Source organism: Pichia membranifaciens (assembly GCF_001661235.1).
Source record: "Pichia membranifaciens NRRL Y-2026 unplaced genomic scaffold PICMEscaffold_2, whole genome shotgun sequence".
Lineage (NCBI taxonomy): Eukaryota > Fungi > Ascomycota > Pichiomycetes > Pichiales > Pichiaceae > Pichia > Pichia membranifaciens.
Window position 1 is genome coordinate 695,378 of NW_017566983.1, and position 18,485 is coordinate 713,862.

Genomic DNA, 18,485 nt, shown 5'->3' on the forward strand with positions numbered 1-18,485 from the left:
GCACGGCGATCTCGCCGTGGTTGTCCAACCAGTCCTTGAAAGAGCCGATGTAGTTCAATCTGTTCTCGTAGCCAAACGTGGCCGCCAACTCCTCGCTCATTCTTGCTCTGACACCAGCCAAGCAGTAGAAGACCAGGGTCTTTTCTGCAGAAGGCTTGTCGATGCCAAACGTCAACTTGAACTCCTCGGGATCCAAGCCAAGCGCACCAGGGCTAGACTTGCATGGGATGTTGATGGCGTGTGGAATGTGTCCGGCGCTGTACTCGTCAGGCTCTCTCACGTCAACAATGACGTACTTGGGGTCTGCGCTGGAGGCAATCTCCTTCATCTGCGAGAAGTCGATATTTGGGGCCGCAGCATCGCTGTCGATGACGCTGTACTGTCTCGACTGGACCGCAGAAGACTTCATGCTGGCAATAGACACTCTAGCGTTCTGGTGTTGGGCAACCGATCCGACACGGACAGACTGGCGCAACACAGCGTTGCTGAAGCATCTGACGGCGGAGGTCTTGAGGGCAGTTCTGGCGACAACCCGGGTGGACTGTAATAATGCTGACATGCTGAATCTGTGTGTATGTGAGTTTTTGGGTGACGAAACTGTGGCTCTGCAACTGTGAGTTTTCTCGTGGGAATCAATAAATCAGTCAGTCGTTCTTGCTTGTGTCTGAGAACGTGCTTGCTGCTACTGCTGGGTGGCGAATTGGGAGGGCGGAGAGACCTGTTGTTTGCTGCTGGGTCTGCGAACGTGGTACTGGAACAGGTGAAACGGAAACAGGGGGTCTCAAACGTCTGCTGCCGCCGCTGCTGCTATCCTGGCCAATTTAGAGAGTGCTTGCACCAGGAGGGGAAAAAAAAAAGAGGACGATGCGGATGTCGGTCGGGCTTTCTTGCCCTGGCCTCCTCCGGGCCCGTCTCTCTGGTTCTTCAAACGTAGCAGAGGGTTGTGGTGTCTCTGTCCGTGTACGACGCTGCATGGGCTGTCAGAGGGGGTAGAGGCCTGCGTATGTCTCTACTACCGCAATATGGTTCCCCGGTCCTATGCCCCCCGTCCAACGGCCCCATCAAGCGGGCCTCGACAGAGGCCCGACGGGCCCTGGCAATCACCGCATCGGGCCATTTGTGACGTCCGTGCAGAGCACAGCCGGTTTGTTTACGCAATAAAGAGGGTTGCCGTTTGTTGCAAGTGTGTGTTGTTTCTGCGTAGTTTATACAGGGTAGAGTTGAACTTATAGAAGTAGGAAAAGAAGGCTTCTTGGCCACTACATGCCAAACTGCTTTCTCATCTGCTGGGCCATCTGTCTGATGTTCGGGTCGTTCATCATCTTCATCATGTCCTGCTGTGAAGGCATACCCGGCATGCCGCCGGCCCCAGCACCGCCACCCATGCCCGGCAGCCCAGGCATCCCCGGCATGCCGCCCATGCCGCCCATCATCTTCTGTATGTTCTCCATCATGCCCGGGTTCGACTGCATCTGCTGCATGGCCTTCTGCATCTGCTGCGGATTCATGTTCTTGCCCATGCCCGGTGGCATGTTCTGCTGCATGTTCTTCGTGGTCTGCGCCATTCTCGCAAACATGTTTCTCTGCAAGAGCACCGCCTCCACCTCTGTAACACTGGTGCCAGACCCGCGGGCCACACGAATGATTCTGGACGGTTCGTCAATGAATAGCGACCCGTCGCTGTCAAGCTCCGTCTTGGTCATCGAGTCCATGATGCAGATCATACGCTTGAACCGCTTGGACGTCTCCTCCTCACCAACCTGATTCATCATGTCACCAATCCCGCCGGGGAGCATCTGCGCAATCTTCGACAAGGGGCCCATCTTTAAAATATTGTTCATCTGCGACTGGAGGTCTCTCAGCGTAAACTTACCCTCCTGGAAGTTCTTTATGCTGTCGTTCTGGTCCAAGTTCAACGTCTTCACGTGCTCCATCAACCCCTGGATGTCTCCGATCCCGAGCAACTTCGACACAAACTGCTTCGCCGTGAAGCTCTCCAAGTCGTGGATGTGCTCACCGGTACCAATAAACACAATCGGCGTCTTGCTGGCAGCAACGGCAGAGATCGCACCACCACCCTTCGCATGGCCGTCCATCTTCGTCAAAATTATCGCACCAAAGTTCGACGACTCCTTGAACGCCCGGGCCTGCGCCTCGGCCGCCTGTCCAATCGACGCATCCAACACCATGATCGTCTGGTTCGGCTTCACCGCCTCCCCGATCTCCACCATCTCCTTGAACAACTCCTCCTCCTGTCTGTGACGACCAGACGTGTCCACAATAATGATTTCAAACTTCTCCTTCTTGAACTTCTCCACACCTTCGTGTGCAACCTTCACCGGGTCGCTCTCAGTGTAGGAACCAAAATATGGAATCCGGGCCTTGGTGGCATTCTGCTTGAGCTGATCAAACGCACCCGCTCTGAACGTATCCGCACACACCATCCCTACTTTAAAACCTCTTCTCTGGTAGTACACAGCAAGCTTCGTACACGTGGTCGTCTTACCGGCACCTTGTAACCCGACAAACATAATGACGTTCGTCTGCTTCTTCTTGGGCTTGAACACTTCTGCCTCCTTCACGTCCACTAGGTCGCAGAGCTCATCGAAAACAGCCTTCTGGATGATCTTCTTCTTATTCACACCAGGCTTCTCCTCCTCCGCCTCAATCTTGCCTTTCAACTTCTTTCTCAGTTGTATCACAAGTTTGATGTCCACGTCCGCCTCCATCAACGCATTCGAAATCTCCTTGAGCATGGTGTCCACCACGCTCTGATCAACCACATTGGATCGCGTCACCTCCGAAACGGCGTTGTTGATCCGTCTCCCCAAGTCCGCTAAAACCATGGTTGTAATGTTCTTGTGTTGGCACTGCTTGACCCTTTCCTTCCTTCTTTTGCCCCCTGCTCTCTTCCTCCCTGTCTCGTCACCCTCCTCTATTCATGTCTTCTCGGGACTCTTCCTTTTTCAACGATCTTAGCGACAGTCCTGGAAAACGAAAAAAAAAGAGAATACATCTGTGCACCGGTCGTGTGCCAGGCCTCCCATGTTTCTCCCCCGTCTCTACATGAATTGTAGCCATGACGGTTTCATCCTTGCCTCTGATCTGGGTAGAAATGAGGAAACAGCACCAGCTGAAGCACATTGCACCAGCTATGCAGAAGGTGGAGAGTCAATGTCCGCCGCAGGCTCTTTCCTTTGCGATTGTGTGTCCACAATGGATTGAAAACAGTAACGCCGAAGACACGGAGTCTTTACTTCAACAGATCGTGTGCTACATCAACCCGAGCCAACACACCAAGGAGCCTGAGAACGGCATGGTGAGTAGCACCCAGTGGGTGCTTCCCTGGATGAGGAAAACTCACGCAGAAGCGGATGGGTCAGACGTCCGCCAATGGAACACGTTCAGCGACAGCGTGTCGGATCATGAGATAGTGAAACAAATCGGTCTATTGCAGGCAATTACCGACTTGTCTGCTAAATTCAACGGCGAGAGCAGTGATACCCAAATATCTTACATTGACACTGATGAAACACGTACTGTTGTTGGGTGGTTGCGTGCGGGAGACGGAAGCGGAGGTCCAGACTCTTTTGCCGGGTTCTGGTTTTTCTGCGAGTTCCAGTTCACAAAGGTGACGCTAGCTAACGGCGAGACACGTTTCATCCAGCGGGGGTTGGCGGCACCGGAGTACTTGAGGCAGCAGATCTTCAAGGGCTATGAGCTTTGGTGCTTAAACCACGGAGCTCTCGAGTACTGCAACACGCAGATGGACAAGCTGGACTTGCGACTGCAGGTCACCCAGTGGTGGCAACAGTGGTTCTCGAGTAGGTTTGAGTTCCCCTCGTCGTACGACGCTACCGATGATGCGTTGTTCAGTTTTCTTCCTGGCATCAGATACTCGTGTGTCGATAAACCTCTCGGGTTCTCAGAAAATATAAGCAAGGAATTGGAATCGTTAACAAGTAAGGAGAGTGGTTTGAAAGACATTATGGTCTTGAACACCAACTGGACTCCAGAGAAAAACTGGGGTGTCATCCACGTCAATTATGATTCGATATATTCACAGTGGAGTTTTCAAAGCATTGTTTCCTTCTTCAAAGACATCGACTTAACTTTTGGTCTGAGCACTTATGCATTGACCAATGGAAACAGACCGTCTTTGAAAAAGTACGTAGATAGCTTGAAGAGGATGAATTCTATCAAGCCCGATGGAGGGTTACTGGAAAGGTCATCAATGGAGCCAGCCTTGTATTTGCAGGAAAAATTTGCCAATGCTGTATTCAACCCCTTCGGCAACGTTATTGATGCGTTTGAGTCATATATTCTGTCCATGCCAGATATAACTAACTTATCCGAATACGTTCCATCTGTTGTGCCTTCGATTTCAGAGAGCGTCAAAAATGCTACTCTACATCCGTGGAATTCTCTAACCTCTTATTGGGGTGCCGCTCCAGAAGAAGAACCATTACAACCAGCCCAAAACGAACAAGAAGAAGCTGAAACACCATCTTCTATTCACTCCCTGCCTCAGCTACAATCGAATGACCAAGATTCCTTGCATGGCCATACCGCTGGTGAAACAGGCAGCAATACGAGGAGCATGTCGCAGAAAACAACACAGTCAAGTATATACGAAAGCATGGAGGTGGCGCAGAAATCTGGTAGCTATTTATTAGGCTGCACAAAACAAGGATCAATAGTCCTACATAATTTCCACCTTTACAATGAACAAAGACGAGGATGGGAGAAGGTGAAGTTGATAATTTACGAGATAAATGGAATCTTATTTGTGATGTTCTACGAATCGGACTACGAGCCGCTAAAGCACTCCCCGGAATTGTATACTAGCTTATCGAAGAAATTAGACTCAATTTACCAATTATATTTCACTGACCTCATTTTCAATCAACTCAAATCGCTCGAAGATGACATGAAAAGTAAAAGCAAAGACGATTTTGCGTTCATCATCTACGATCAAGACAAATACTGGACCAACATATCCAACATTCCTCCTGATCACGACACCTTAATGCACCAAATTCCCGAAAGAGTTCATTTGTTAGAGCAGAATATAAACGGAACAGATCTTGAGTTCCTAAGGACTCTTGCGTTGATGCAGGACAGACAGCTTCAGGGAGTAATTGCAAGCAACATAACGCCGTCTCCGGGATGGGTCGTGCAGGAGAAAGTCACAAAGTTGGGCAAAACTCGTTGGTGTCTTTTCCACCGCTACACAGAAAGTAAATGGGTCCTAGTTGTCAAGCAAATCGCTAGTGTGGATGGCACTGAGGGACTTGTTTGGGGAGAGGATGTGAAGAAGTGGATGGCATGGGTAGAAGCTGAGGGGTATGTTTAGTCGATCCACTGCTAAAACTATATAGTCGTTTAATTTAGTGTATAAAAATTGGGTAATAATTTGGGGAATTAATGGAGTGTAGTCTTCAACTTACATACGTTCTAGCGTGTCCTGACAGTCTCTCCGATCAGTTATCCAACATTTGATCTCCCTCCAAAGTATTTTGGCGTTGCTGCATAAGCAAAGCCAAACACGGTTCTTCACTTTTTTAGTTTCCTGTTAAGGCGAAAGTGCGAATAGTCTTACATGTTTCTCTGCTGGTGCAAGAAATTTGTTTATTGTATCTTTTCTCATTACAGCAGTGCCCCAGTTTTCCTAGAAAGTTCAAGAAAGGAAAATCAAAAACAAAGCAGTCAGCAAAAGCAGCAGTGAAACAAAAGGATGTCCACAGGTCTAGTCTGCCGGAACTGTGGTGGGAGAAAATTCTCCAGAGAATACCACACTGCTTCTGGAGATTTGTCATGTATGGAATGTGGTGTTGTTGCAGAGGAAAATCCTATTGTTTCGGAAGTCACGTTTGCTGAAAACGCAGCTGGTGCAGCTACTGTCCAGGGCTCGTACGTCAGTAACGACCAGAGTCATGCGAATTTTGGTAACGGGCGTGGCTCGATGGAGTCAAGAGAACAGACGATCCAGAACGGAAAAAAGAGAATCAAAAATGTTGCGTTATCGTTGGGTATACCGGATCATATTTCGGAAGAAGCTCATCAGTGGTTCAAGCTTGCCTTGAACGCTAACTTTGTCCAGGGACGTAGAAGTCAAAATGTTATTGCGGCATGTCTATATACTGCATGTAGGAGATCAGGGACCCGTCATATGCTCATCGATTTTTCTACTCGATTACAAGTCAGTGTGTACGCCGTCGGTGCAACCTTCCTCAAGATGGTCAAAGCGTTGCACATAACAGAAATACCTCCTGTGGATCCTTCAATTTTCATACAGCATTTTGCGGACAAGCTAGATTTCGGTAAGAGGACGGGAAAGGTTATCAGAGAGGCAACAAAGATAGCGAAGAGGATGTCCGATGATTGGATCCGTCAAGGGCGTAGACCCGCTGGTGTGGCTGGAGCAGCGATCCTTTTGGCGGCACGTATGAACAACTTTCGAAGAACTCATTTGGAAATTGTTGCAGTGACTCACGTGGGAGCTCAAACGATTCAGAAGAGACTGACTGAATTTAAGAAAACACAGGTATCCAAATTGACGATTGATGATTTTAGAGACGACAAAAAAGAAGGGACCGTGGTGAACAGAATGCTTCCGCCTTCCTTTGACAAGAGCCGGAAGGAGTTGAGAAAGCGGAAGCAGGAAATCGAAGATGTGGAGAGCGTAGAAGATGAAATGATGAATGATCCGGTTCTAGGTGCAATGTTGGAAGACTCAGAGATCACGGAAGAAGAAATTCAATACCATATCAAGCGAGTGTTGGGAAGGAAAAAGAAAGATTTGGATCGTAAGATATCATCCAAGTTGGTATATAAGGATGGCACAACACAGCTGGAAGCTGATGATGAGAATACGGTAAAAGTCGAGCCAAATCCAGATATTGATCTCGATTCTATGAACGATCCAACTTCCATCATACAAAGGCGGGATGAGGAACTTTTAAGAATGATTGAACTGAACAGGCCTAGAAATTTGTCATTGGCTTTGCCAACTACTGAAGATATGCTTAATCGAATCCCAGATGACGATGAAGACGAAAGATTTAAAGAACTAATCAACGACGACGAACTGGACTCATTTATCCTTTCAAAGGAGGAAAGTGAGTTGAAGGAGAGGCTGTGGACTGGCTCGAACCAAGACTTCTTGATTGAGCAAGAAAAGAAGAGGTTGAAGATGGAGACAGATAAAATTGCTGGCCACACAACCCAAGTACGAAAGCGTCGTAGAAGAAACGCTGATCTCGAAGCACAAGATGCAGCTGATCAAGCGGGGGATAAGAACGGACTCAGTGGGTTGGCTGGCCTCATACGAGCCAACCTCTCTGGCACTTCGTCAGCATCTGACAATGCCAAGGCATTGCTAAACAGTAAGACCCTGAGTAAAAAGATCAACTACAATGCGGTAAATAATTTGTTTGATGATGCATAGCTCACTGATGTATAAATGTATATATATATATTAATAGTTTTTAGACCCTTGGCTATAGAAGGGCCAGCGACAGAAGGAAAGATAGAAGAATAATAAAACAAAAACACTTCATTCGTAAGGGATGGGCTCATAGAACATAAAAAAGAAAATCATTATGACTGCGTCATACTCGAGGGAAGAGGCGCACATATCATCTTCTCACTGAAGATGATAGACAAAGAGTTATAGTGGTCTGCCGTTAGACCCGACTCGTCCCAAACCGTTACACTTGCTACAACGCTCCAGGTCAAGAAAAAAATGGACCATACCACGGCCGTTACATTTTGGGCAAAGAATACCGCCTATTCTTGGATCGCCGGGCTTCACCACCGTGGGTGCCTGGACTCTAGGACCAGTAGGCATGACAGTGGCTCCAGGAGGCAGCTTGACCACGTTGGTGTTTATGGGGTTGGGAGCAGGCCTGTGTTTGACCAAACGCTCCAATTCTGCTTTGGTTGCCGGCGGCGTCGTCTGGGGACGGAACCGACCCCAACAAGTTTTGCATGCATGACCGTTTTTCTTTTTGTATCCAGTATTTTCACACTTGGAGCAACGATAAGAAGAGGGGTATCTCCAGGGTAGGTACGGATTTGGGTTGATCGGCGAAGGTTTTGGAAGCTGGGACGTTTTGTGTTGAGGTGGTGGCGCAGAAGGTCTCTGCGGCTGCTGGTGCGTGTAGCTGTGGTTGGAAGAAGATAAGCTGGACGCTGTGCTCGACGAAGTAGAGGTCATTCCTGGAACCGTGAGTCTGTTCGAGTTTCCCGACATGTTCGGCGGAGGGGCTACCGGTCTCGAGTATTTGGAATACTGCTCTCCTGACTGCGACAACCTCCTGCTGGGCGTCTGTGGCGGCCTGAGCGGCGTCTGTGGCCCCATGTCGTCTTCAGATACCGATGGATCGGCCATCGCCTCATCATAACTGGGCGGAGGTTCGGAGGGCAGGTCCACATTGGGATCAAACACGTTTAGTTCATTGGCACTCGGCGTGTGGGAATACTTCCCACTACTGTTCTTCTCGGACATGTATGTTCTGTTGTACCACCCCAGTAGGTATGTCAGCGGCAGGCTATAGATAATCCAAACAAACAAAGAGGCGTCCCTATCTGATCTATTTCGGTGAGTAGCAGATCGAAACTGTGAGCCTCTGGAAAGAAAAACGAGATTGTCAATTTTTTGCTACGCCCACGAAATGTTGGCGTCATGATCCAAATCTTGTTGTTGTTGTTGCTGCTTTTGTGTATCTGGCCTTTCAGATTGCTTGTGGCAACTCTAGGTGGTTTTCTTGGGCGTGATAAATTCCTGGGCAGCAAATTAAGTTTAGGACCTGAACGTCTATAGACTTCTTGGGAACAGCAACGATGATATGGCTAACACAAACACAGAAATTCGGAGTGTTTTTCACTTCTGCAGGAACACTTCTCTTTTTGCTAGGAGTGGTGTCACTCTTTGACGCAGGATTGCTTGCGATGGCAAACATCTCCTTCTTGGTGGGTATATTCTTGATCATAGGAACACAGAAAACTCTCTACTTTTTCAGCAGGCCTCAAAAAATGCGTGGAACGATATGTTTTGCGATCGGTATCATTCTCATCTTGACGAAGCACTCCTTCTTTGGGTTCGTCATTGAGACGTTTGGCATATTGGCGCTTTTTGGCGAGTTCTTTGCGACCTTGGTGCAGTTCCTCAGATCGATGCCTGTCATTGGACCGTTTTTGTCGCATCCAATGGTGGCACCCGTTGTAGACAAGCTAGCCGGAGTCAGGGTCCTACCAATATAAGCACGCCGTGTCATCCTCACTCTTTTCTCCAGAAACCAGCCATTGACAAATGCCTCGGTGCATTCAAAATGTGTAATTCTAAGTACAAATCTTTATAAAGTAATATTTTCAGCACAGAATAAGTAGGCTTAAGCTTCTTGTCGTCTACCATGCGATGAGTCTTTATATACACGTTTATTGTTCTTTCATCCCCACTCTATTTGGCAATCACTTCTTCAACCAATCTTGCAAACTCAAGAACCTTGTAGTCTTGGCCGTGTTGTCCCACAAGCTGAAATCCCATCGAATTCCCTCCGTAAGGGATGCTTATTGCTGGTAATCCCGCCAACGACATTGGAATAGTACAAACATCGTTCATATACGATTTCACCGTATCCATTTTGCTGAAGTCCTTGATAGAGGGAGGCTCGGACACAGTGGTTGGAACAATGAGCATGTCCACCCCGGCGGTGCTTTGGAAGTGCTTCTTTTGCACCAGACAATTACGGTCTTTAAAGATTTGATTGAACTCATCTATAAGCATCCCACGGACACCGGTCGCTTTCATGAAGTGACTGTCATAACCATAAGAGCTCAAAGCATAGTTGCCAAGGATGATACGGCGTCTCACTTCTGCACCAAAACCCAAGTTTCTTGTGGTGATAAACTCAGGTTCAATTTTTGTGTTGCATTCATCCTCCTTCACACGATAGCCGTATCTGATGCCGTCATACCTGCTCAAATTAGACGACGCTTCAGCTGTACAGAGTGTGTAGTAAGTAGGGAGAGCATATTTGATAGAAGGAACGGAAACAGGATAAACTTCAATCAATTTAGATGCTTGAAGTTTGTTTAGAAGCGTTTTCCATGAGCTTTTCACATCGTCGCCAAGCTCTGCTAACTGATACTCCACTGGAATCCCCACTTTAAATTTTTTGCCCACATTCTTCTTACTATTCAATCTTTCAATTGCAATACTTTCTCTGGTCGAGTCGCTCAAGCATGACGGGTCTTTGGAATCGGATAGGTCTAGCGACGTGAACACTTTCCAAAGCGTGTTCAAGTCCTTCGACATGACCCCGACGGTATCCAAACTTTGAGAATACGCCACTAAACCCCATCGGGAAATACGTCCGTACGTAGGCTTGAATCCATATATATTTGTATAACATGCTGGCAGACGCACCGAACCACCCGTATCGGAGCCAATCGAATAGTCAACCAAGTCTAGAGCAACTGCTGCCGCAGATCCCCCACTTGATCCACCTACTATTCTTTGTTCCTGCGATATCCTCTCAAATGCATTGTCGTATAGCTTTGGTGTTATGTATGAATGGGAACTTGTATGTGCGTGGTTTTCATCGTGCACTAATTCAGACGTAATCACTTCACCGTCGGCTTTCGAAACTATATCCTTGGTGAAGAATTGTATTTCTTTGTATGATTCTACCAAATCTTGTGCCTGGGGGTAAACTGGATTTAAGGTCGGGCCAAAATGTCCGGAAATGGTAGAGTTTCCCATCGCAAACTCATCCATATTAGTTTTACCTATGCAGGACGACCCAGATTGATCCAAAAGAGTCACCACAGTGGCATCAAAAGGTGAAATGTATGGTTCAAGCATCTTCGAGGAGCAGGTCGTTGGCTCCTTTCTTGTGGCAAAATTATCCTTTATTGCATATGTGGTATTCCCAAGAGGTGCATATGGAGATGGGTCAGGTGGTGTAGGGTTGGTCCGCAGAGAAGTAAAGATGTTGAACCTTTTGTTCACAGACCTCACTTGAGTTATGTTGGCCTTCATCTTCGTTGAAGTGAAGTTCAGCTGTCAGTCAACGGCTCCCTCTCTGCAACCTCGAGAACCTTGTCAAGACATAAATGGTGGTTGAGTTTATCCTTTGGTACTGAAAAATAAAGCGAATCTACAATTTTTAGTTTTCAGCTCATAATTTGCTTAACATGTAGACGATAACAGCAGGATAAACCGTTCCAGAAGTGCAGTGACAACTGAAGTTGCTAGCGGATAAAGCAATGGCAAAGAAACAAAGAGTGATACCCCGTCTCAAACCGGTGCCGTACACACTTGCGGACTTGTCGACTTCACTGCGACAGCCTCAACTTGTCCCTGCAACGGTTATAAATAATGGACGATCACAAATACAGTTATACTCAACGCCAGATCTTCCGAACAACAAACGTGGATTCAAATATGTGCCATGCAGGCCAAATCCTTATTTAGACTCTGTTCTCTATTCTACTACAGACTTACCCCCGTACGGTGTGCGTTGGTCTTATTTTGACCGTTCACCCGAGATGTTTGTTGATCAAAACATGACTTTCGTTGGGACCCAGGAAAGTGATGGGTGGAGAAGTACCCGAGCTAGTGTGGGGATCAGAGAGGGATCGTGGTATATTGAGTACCGGATTATCAGTGGCATCGGTGAGATGGAGAATGGAGATAATTTTGAGAGGCAGACCTCAGAATTATCCAGGTCAGTAACGCCAATGCACAGTAATATCAGTATAGCTTCGCACGTTAGGCTAGGAATTGCCCGACGGGAAGCATCCTTGGAAGCTCCTGTTGGATTTGACGGGTACGGGTATGGAATCAGAGATATAAGCTGTGAAAAGGTACACTTGAGTCGGAGAAGCGAGATCAAAGAAGGTGACAACGTATACTGCAATGATGATCTGAAAATAGGAGATGTGGTAGGCTTATTGGTTGAGCTACCAGATATGAAAACACAGACAAAAATTGCCAGTTCAATGATAGATCGGAAAACTTTAGCCGATCCACATCTTGAAACGGATCCTGGGGATGGTATTGGTCACAGCTCAACTAACCAACACTCTTTCATTGAAAAGGGCATAGAGAGGGAAATGATTCCAATTAAATACAAAAGTGAACTTTTTTTTGAAGAGTATGAGTACACATCTTCAAAAAGCATGGAGCATTTGTTGAACCCGGTAACGGTATTTGGGGAGCGTGCAATTCCGGATAAAGAGAAATTTCAGCCTGCAAAGCTACCCAACTCTTCGATCACTCTTTTTGTCAATGGAAAAAGAAAAGGAGTGCCCTTTGAAAACCTCTTTGCATTTCTCCCTCCGGCAAGTGAACAGCGAATGGCTCGGAGTGCCAGTAAACCCTCAAGCAAAAAGAACCGTGAGGAAGAAAGTTTTATAGTCGATAGAGATGATGGAGAACTTGGATACTATCCCATGGTGAGTAGTTTCAGAGGTGGGGTAGTTGAAATCAACGCTAGCGGTGAAGTCTGGCAGAAGCCCGAAGAATTGAAGGAGAAATTAGCAAAAGGGGCTGTCAGACCCTATGGCGATCGTGTGAAGTACAAAGTCGTTGAAGAGTACGTTTACGATCTAGTTGATAACGCGGTGAACAAATATTTGGACAGGAAAGAATATGCATTGCAATGAGACATTTGTATAAACCTAAAATTACATCTAAATGACTGATAGTATTAGAAATCTAAAAAGAGTAGAATGATTCGAACGTTTCTGAGCACCCATCGTTGGGGCAAGAGTTATCATCTCTCGACTTTTGCACTAGTTCACAGCAATAGCGGTGGAAGTGGACGTGGCAAGAAGCGTTCGAGCACGCTATTCCTCTTGTTAAAATATCGCCACATCCGTAGCACACGCTAACTGTGCCTTCCGGGCACTTCCCATATGTGTCTATTAAATACTTTTTGAGCTCGACAAGGCCTCTGGGAGCCAAGGTATAGTTGTTAAGATTGCGTTCCAACCAGCCGTAACATTCCAAATCTTTGAGAAAGAGATCAGCCTCTTCCAATGTGAAACGATTGATTACCGGCGCATCGTCGTCATCTAGTTGCCTCGGCCCATCCCTCAGATATTTTATCATCTTCATGCACGGAACCGAGAAGGTTATTCGAGGATGCACCGTGCCTTCCTCGTCTGTAGCTGATGCACTGTTCACGTACTCCGAAGCAAAAATTCTTTCTATTACCTGTTTCACTAGTTGCACATCATTCTGGGAGTACTTCGTTGACAGCCGAATTGCTCCCGTCGGCTTCTTGTTAACAAAGGAAAAGATGTTTACCGAAGAGTCGTCCATGTCCTTGGATTCTGCAATCTCCATATCTAACGGCTCCAAACGCGTATTGATGCTTGTCAAAATCGTTGACAATATGCTTAGATCCACATCGGGCAATGGATCGTCTGACTGTACTAGTGATCGAAGACTCTCGATAGTCGACGGATCTTGTTCCTGGTCGATGTAGAGCGTGACAAGCGCTTTTTTGAGATAGAGTAGCAACGAGGTCTGCCTGATTGTTCGCACAGACATCACCAAATCGACCATCGCCGCATGGAGGGCAGTATAGCTTTTTTCGCCCGTATGGAGATCCATGAACTCATGTGGCACCACTTCAGACATCCTACTTTTAGATTATGTCTCGATTGTCCTACAGCAGCCTAAACTTACGTACTTTCAGTCCGACACGTCAGGTCGTGAGTTTGAAAACATGTTCTCGTAGACCGCGCTGAGCTGTGAAAAACAGAGGGAGTCGTAGAAGAGATGGGTCTGTGCAGAAATGGGGCTGCGGTTGTTGCTATTGTCGTAGATCTGGTTGTAGGGCATTGTCTGGGCAGCGAGAAGAGCCAGAAACAGATACAGCAGTTATAAAAGGAGCAAGATGTCCTACTACCAGCAGTACAGCACAAATAATGCACAGGGCTCGGCGTTCCTGGGCTCCAATAATCAAAACCTTCACAACGCCAACTCTAGCATGAACACGGGATATGGGTATGGGATGGCAACAGCTGGCCAAGGCTTTGCAATGCCATCCGGATCAATGGCAAGTGTGAACACTAAGGCTGCAGACTATGACGCACCACTTCCAGAGGGCATATTGGCAGCGTTCTCCACATCCGGATATCCTGGGGAAGCACCCTTGTTTGAAGAGCTTGGCGTCAACTTCAGCCACATCAAGGCCAAGACGATGGCGGTGTTGGGAATGAGAAGTACTTCACTAAGTGAGGACGTCATACAAGATAGTGATATGGCTGGACCAATTCTCTTCTGCCTATTATTTGGAACGTTATTGCTTTTAAGCGGGAAAACGCATTTCGGATATATCTACGGCGTGGCGTTGTTTGGCACAGTCAGCTTGCACTGGTTGTTCAAGCTCATGAGCTCCGCCTTGGATGGAGGGTTGGACTTCCTCAGGACGGCCAGTGTCATCGGATACTGTCTTTTACCGTTGGTTCTGTTGAGTGCGCTGGCGATCTTGGTGCAGTTGAACAACGTGATCGGGTACTCGTTGGCTGTGGTGTGTGTCAGTTGGTGTACGTGGGCAGCGAGTGGGTTCTTTGTGCGGGTCTTAAACCTCTCCAATGCTAGACCTTTAGTTGCCTATCCTTTGGGAATGTTCTACTCTGTATTTGCTTTGATGACCATTTTTGCAGAAAAGAAGCCATGAAAAAAAGGATACTTAGGATGAGTGGGATGAGTGGTTGGTTTTTCTAGCTTAATCAGATTAGTTATCACTTATAAGTACATTTTGAATACGTATCACAAAAAAGAACAAAAGGAAAAAAGCATAACAATTAGGAAATGATAATACTACAGAACTAAATAAATTTGAATGTAAACTGTAGACTGGGTGGTATCATTTTTTGACCTCGAGAGATGGGACCAAAAGCTCGTAAGCACCTGTCTCGCTGTTGACGTCTGTCATGTCGGCTTCAACACGCAAAGTGGCAACAACTCCATCCGGATCTAATGGATAGCCGATAGGGCCGTTCGTCTTACTGGCGGCGGCAATATTGTCAGTCTTGTTTGAAAATGTTATTTTGTCACCAACAACGCCCGGGACGTAGAATTTGTCTGTGGCTGTGTCACCGTAACGTTGAAGAAGCAAGTCTGTTGGAATGTTTGCAACAGGGATCAAATCGGAGTAGTTTCTCTTGTTCATAAACAACTCGTGGGAACGATGTTTCCCGCTACCCGGCTCGACAGAGAATAAAGGAATCATGTCTTCGACGACACCTTTTTGGAACCTGTGTTTCCTAGCACGCATTGAGAGGAACTTAGCCATTCCATCTGGTGGAGGTGCGTTTACAATAGCGGAGGAGATCAAGTTTGTAATGAAGCTCGGGTCATTCCGTGGGTTGGCCTGTGAGATCTCGCTTGTACCTCTGAACCTCGAGGCGCAACACAAGTGGACGTCCCCCGACAAGATTGTGATTCTGACATCGTAGGCCTTGCCGAAGTCTATCATTTTCTTCATCAACTTGTTTCTCTCCTTCTTATGAGTGTGGGAACACCAGTGGTCATTCATATCATCCAACAATTCGACCTGGCCATCAAACTCGTTGACCAAGCTGTGCGCAATGATGCCCTTCCGTGCAAGTAGGATGATCGGGTAAAATAACGGGGAGTCAATGAGTCGCTCGAGAAAAACCATTCTCGGGTAGCAGATGGGGACACCCAAGAGCACGTACAAGTGCTTTATTGGCTTTCCGGCATGTTTAGAGTCAAGAATCTCTTGCTCGACACGCTTGAAAGCCAAGTCGTATGTGCTCTGGGTGACAATTTGGTGTTTTGTTCTCTCTGTTCTGCAGTCCAACCCGAGAAACCCGATGGACGCTCCGAGACGTGTGTACACGGACCGGGACGGCTCTGTGATGTATGGGCCGGGTGCTTTGCCCATAATCCATGATGGCTCATTTTTCGGAGACTCCCTGTACGGGGTGTGATGCTGGAAAAGCATGTAGTACCTGAACGCGTGCTGGCCAACGCCCTGGAAAATCGCCTGACGCATGGTGACGTCGGTGTAGGAGCCGAAGCCGTCGATGATGTCGTGGTCGTCATAGATGTTCACCTGTGGGATTGCTGCCAACGCAATTGGAAGAGCGGTCTGTATCGTTCTGCCCGCCGTGCCGGCCCAGTAGCCCTTCCCAAACCACTCGATGTAGCGGTTGAGGTAGTAGTCGTCGAAAGACGCCTCCAACTTCGGGGTCAACTTGTCTGCAGAGTGGATGTGCTTGTGCTTCAACCACGCGTTGAACTCGTGGGAGATGTTCTTGATGCCGTCTGCGTAGATCTGGTCCCCGCCGCCAATCATCACGTGGTAGTGGAAGTTGGGCCGGTTGTGCTTGCGCAACACGTCCAGCCACAACGAGCCCTTGAACGTCGCCGTGTCGGTGCCCAGAGAAAACCCGTTGCACGAGAAGGACATCACGTTCATCGACTGCGCCGCCGTTGGGAGGAAGAACTGGAAGTGCGGTCTGGAGAGGCCGTCGAACGAGTAGCGGACCCGCTGCTCGTACTGCGTGAGCTCGAACGTGAACGAGTACCTGAAAAAAGAGAACTGCTGCTCCTGGTGGATGAGCTCCGTGGCGGTTGCTGCCACCTTGAGAAACTCGCCGCCGCCAACCGGCCCATCGGACTCGTGCGCAGGCCCGAGCCTGAACTCGATGCCCGGAGCCGTGCCCTCCGCCCCGGCGTAGTCTCTCACCACCAGCAGCACACTGCCCCGGTAGCTGTCACTGTTGTTCTCGTGTGTCCCTAGAAACCTCACGGCGGGGCCGCACGCCACCGAGAGCTCTCCGAGAGCGTAGTCCGGCGGACAAGGGTTCTCCTCCGGTATCTTATCGGGGACGGCGTTTCGGACGTCTTGCAGATACTCGTGGACCGGCAATGGGGCGAACCACGAGCCCTGTGCGTCTGTCTCTACTCCTGCAGCTGCTCCTGGGCCTGTCGCTGTTTCCTTGGCGGGCACCGCTGGTTCTGCTGTTGTCATTGCTTGTTGCGGAAGTCGTTTCCTTTTGCCACGAGCCGCCGTGTGCCTGCGTGTCCGCAAGAAACATGCCCCGTTCTCCCTGTTCCTTCTTTTCACAGCCCTCTCGTCCTCGCGGCCCTGCCTCCCTGCCAGTGACAGCTGGCCAAGAGACAATCAACGCAGGGACGGCTAGCAGCGTGATTACGTCAGCTGTAAGGCGGGAGGAAAAATGCCAAATTTTTCAGCAGCAGGGGAAAACTGTACGAATCCGGATACGGCTCCCTAGTTTAGCGAACGGTCCTTAACCCCGGAGAACATACCGGCGTTTCGGGGAGCACGGTGGTGCTTTTGAGGCCTCCCGTACTCTTGTTTGCCTGTTTCAGTGCACGGTGCTCTTCCTGTGCTGGGGTTGCAGTGGTTTTGTGGACATCCATTCATTGATCCAGCAGCTACAAGCACGGACATGTCGCAGAAAGTAATCAAAGGCACCATTTTGTGTTTGCACGGGTTCGCCCAGAACGGGGTGGTCTTCTCGACCAAGGCCTCGGGCATCAGAAAGGCCTTGAAGAAGGCAGGCTACCACACGGTCTTTGTGGACGGGCCGATCGAGCTCACGGCTGCAGACCTCCCCTTCACGGCGGCGAAGTTGGGTGCCGATGACAAGGCGGAGGAAGTCAACTTCCGAGGCTGGGTGTACACGCAGCCAGAGAAGTTCGACATCCAGCCGTCGTTGGACGTGATCAAGAAGGCGTACGAGGAGCACGGGCCGTTCATCGGGATTATGGGCTTCTCGCAGGGCTCGGGGGTGGCGGGCGCCATTCTCTCGTCCTTTGCAGACGTTGTTGGCGACGAAAAGGCCCTCGACACGCTCAAGTTCGCCATCATCTACTCGGGCTTCAAGTTCGAGAACCCCTCCGTGCAGCACTACTACGACAAGAAAATCGCCCTGCCAACGCTGCACGTCATGGGCGAGCTCGACACGTTGGTCTCCAACGAGCGCTCGCTGGACCTCGCTGCCCTGTGCGAGGACGCCACCATCCTGAAGCACCCCGGCGGCCACTACTGCCCAAGCACGAAGGACCTGCTCAAGACGGAGGTTGCGTGGGTCAACAGCGTCGTCGACGGCACCAGAGAGAAGGACGCCAAGGCCGACGACGAGGCCAAGAAGGACAGCGCCGCCGCCGAGGACGAGATCAGCAAGCTCTCCAAGGACTTGGAGGGTCTCGGCAAGGCCTGAGAGGACCGTGCAGCGCCAAGCTGCGACTTCGCAGCACAGACACAAACTCCAAAACCCTGATATATAGACATAAGTTAATGGATAGATGTGCTGGATATATAGACAGATAGGCAGGTAGGTAGATAGATGTAGATAGATAAACAGAGCCCTTCACTGTCGCACCCTCTGCCCTCTCCCGACGCTTAGGTAAGCACGCTCGCTCTTCTCCGGCTGCCCCCAGAGATAAGCCAACCGGCTGCGGA

General features: G+C 48.8%; 12 protein-coding genes across 12 annotated transcripts; 6 read left to right on the forward strand and 6 right to left on the reverse strand.

Annotated features, from left to right (window-relative positions):
* Positions 1–19: 19 nt before the first annotated feature.
* Positions 20–391, reverse strand: PICMEDRAFT_21250 (hypothetical protein; the record flags this gene model as incomplete). Its single annotated transcript, XM_019162190.1, has 1 exon — positions 20–391. A coding segment is annotated over one exon (372 nt), but the record flags the coding sequence as incomplete, so codon positions are not given.
* An 868-nt stretch (positions 392–1,259) lies between these two features.
* Positions 1,260–2,846, reverse strand: PICMEDRAFT_71420 (hypothetical protein; the record flags this gene model as incomplete). The annotated part of the gene is made up of 1 exon (XM_019163918.1): positions 1,260–2,846. One exon carries the CDS (start codon positions 2,844–2,846, stop codon positions 1,260–1,262), a length of 1,587 nt encoding a protein of 528 aa, XP_019018453.1.
* A 289-nt stretch (positions 2,847–3,135) lies between these two features.
* Positions 3,136–5,438, forward strand: PICMEDRAFT_15305 (hypothetical protein). The gene has a single exon (XM_019160757.1). The coding sequence runs from the start codon at positions 3,155–3,157 to the stop codon at positions 5,354–5,356; it is 2,202 nt and encodes a 733-aa protein (XP_019018454.1). The 5' UTR covers positions 3,136–3,154; the 3' UTR covers positions 5,357–5,438.
* Positions 5,439–5,737: 299 nt separating this feature from the next.
* On the forward strand, positions 5,738–7,450 carry PICMEDRAFT_32171 (hypothetical protein; the record flags this gene model as incomplete). Its single annotated transcript, XM_019162747.1, has 2 exons — positions 5,738–6,877; positions 6,956–7,450. 2 exons carry the CDS (start codon positions 5,738–5,740, stop codon positions 7,448–7,450), a joined length of 1,635 nt encoding a protein of 544 aa, XP_019018455.1.
* Positions 7,451–7,672: 222 nt separating this feature from the next.
* Positions 7,673–8,512, reverse strand: PICMEDRAFT_71423 (hypothetical protein; the record flags this gene model as incomplete). Its single annotated transcript, XM_019163919.1, has 1 exon — positions 7,673–8,512. The coding sequence occupies one exon, from the start codon at positions 8,510–8,512 to the stop codon at positions 7,673–7,675; it is 840 nt and encodes a 279-aa protein (XP_019018456.1).
* Positions 8,513–8,847: 335 nt separating this feature from the next.
* PICMEDRAFT_30902 (hypothetical protein) lies at positions 8,848–9,267 on the forward strand (the record flags this gene model as incomplete). The annotated part of the gene is made up of 1 exon (XM_019162661.1): positions 8,848–9,267. One exon carries the CDS (start codon positions 8,848–8,850, stop codon positions 9,265–9,267), a length of 420 nt encoding a protein of 139 aa, XP_019018457.1.
* A 196-nt stretch (positions 9,268–9,463) lies between these two features.
* PICMEDRAFT_31761 (hypothetical protein) lies at positions 9,464–11,047 on the reverse strand (the record flags this gene model as incomplete). Its single annotated transcript, XM_019162717.1, has 2 exons — positions 9,464–10,528; positions 10,697–11,047. 2 exons carry the CDS (start codon positions 11,045–11,047, stop codon positions 9,464–9,466), a joined length of 1,416 nt encoding a protein of 471 aa, XP_019018458.1.
* Positions 11,048–11,121: 74 nt separating this feature from the next.
* On the forward strand, positions 11,122–13,111 carry PICMEDRAFT_15308 (hypothetical protein). Its single transcript, XM_019160758.1, has one exon. It carries the CDS (start codon positions 11,275–11,277, stop codon positions 12,673–12,675), a length of 1,401 nt encoding a protein of 466 aa, XP_019018459.1. The 5' UTR covers positions 11,122–11,274; the 3' UTR covers positions 12,676–13,111.
* Positions 12,728–13,657, reverse strand: PICMEDRAFT_71427 (hypothetical protein; the record flags this gene model as incomplete). The annotated part of the gene is made up of 1 exon (XM_019163920.1): positions 12,728–13,657. The coding sequence occupies one exon, from the start codon at positions 13,655–13,657 to the stop codon at positions 12,728–12,730; it is 930 nt and encodes a 309-aa protein (XP_019018460.1).
* A 259-nt stretch (positions 13,658–13,916) lies between these two features.
* Positions 13,917–14,702, forward strand: PICMEDRAFT_10346 (hypothetical protein; the record flags this gene model as incomplete). Its single annotated transcript, XM_019159661.1, has 1 exon — positions 13,917–14,702. One exon carries the CDS (start codon positions 13,917–13,919, stop codon positions 14,700–14,702), a length of 786 nt encoding a protein of 261 aa, XP_019018461.1.
* A 189-nt stretch (positions 14,703–14,891) lies between these two features.
* On the reverse strand, positions 14,892–17,027 carry PICMEDRAFT_71429 (hypothetical protein; the record flags this gene model as incomplete). Its single annotated transcript, XM_019163921.1, has 1 exon — positions 14,892–17,027. One exon carries the CDS (start codon positions 17,025–17,027, stop codon positions 14,892–14,894), a length of 2,136 nt encoding a protein of 711 aa, XP_019018462.1.
* A 55-nt stretch (positions 17,028–17,082) lies between these two features.
* Positions 17,083–18,407, forward strand: PICMEDRAFT_15310 (hypothetical protein). Its single transcript, XM_019160759.1, has one exon. The coding sequence runs from the start codon at positions 17,470–17,472 to the stop codon at positions 18,241–18,243; it is 774 nt and encodes a 257-aa protein (XP_019018463.1). The 5' UTR covers positions 17,083–17,469; the 3' UTR covers positions 18,244–18,407.
* Positions 18,408–18,485: the final 78 nt, after the last annotated feature.

Excerpts from the sequence above, each read along its gene's own strand:
- PICMEDRAFT_15308 (XM_019160758.1), top strand. The coding sequence starts at position 11,275 with ATGGCAAAGAAACAAAGAGTGATACCCCGTCTCAAACCGGTGCCGTAC.
- PICMEDRAFT_15310 (XM_019160759.1), top strand. The coding sequence starts at position 17,470 with ATGTCGCAGAAAGTAATCAAAGGCACCATTTTGTGTTTGCACGGGTTC.
- PICMEDRAFT_15305 (XM_019160757.1), top strand. The coding sequence starts at position 3,155 with ATGCAGAAGGTGGAGAGTCAATGTCCGCCGCAGGCTCTTTCCTTTGCG.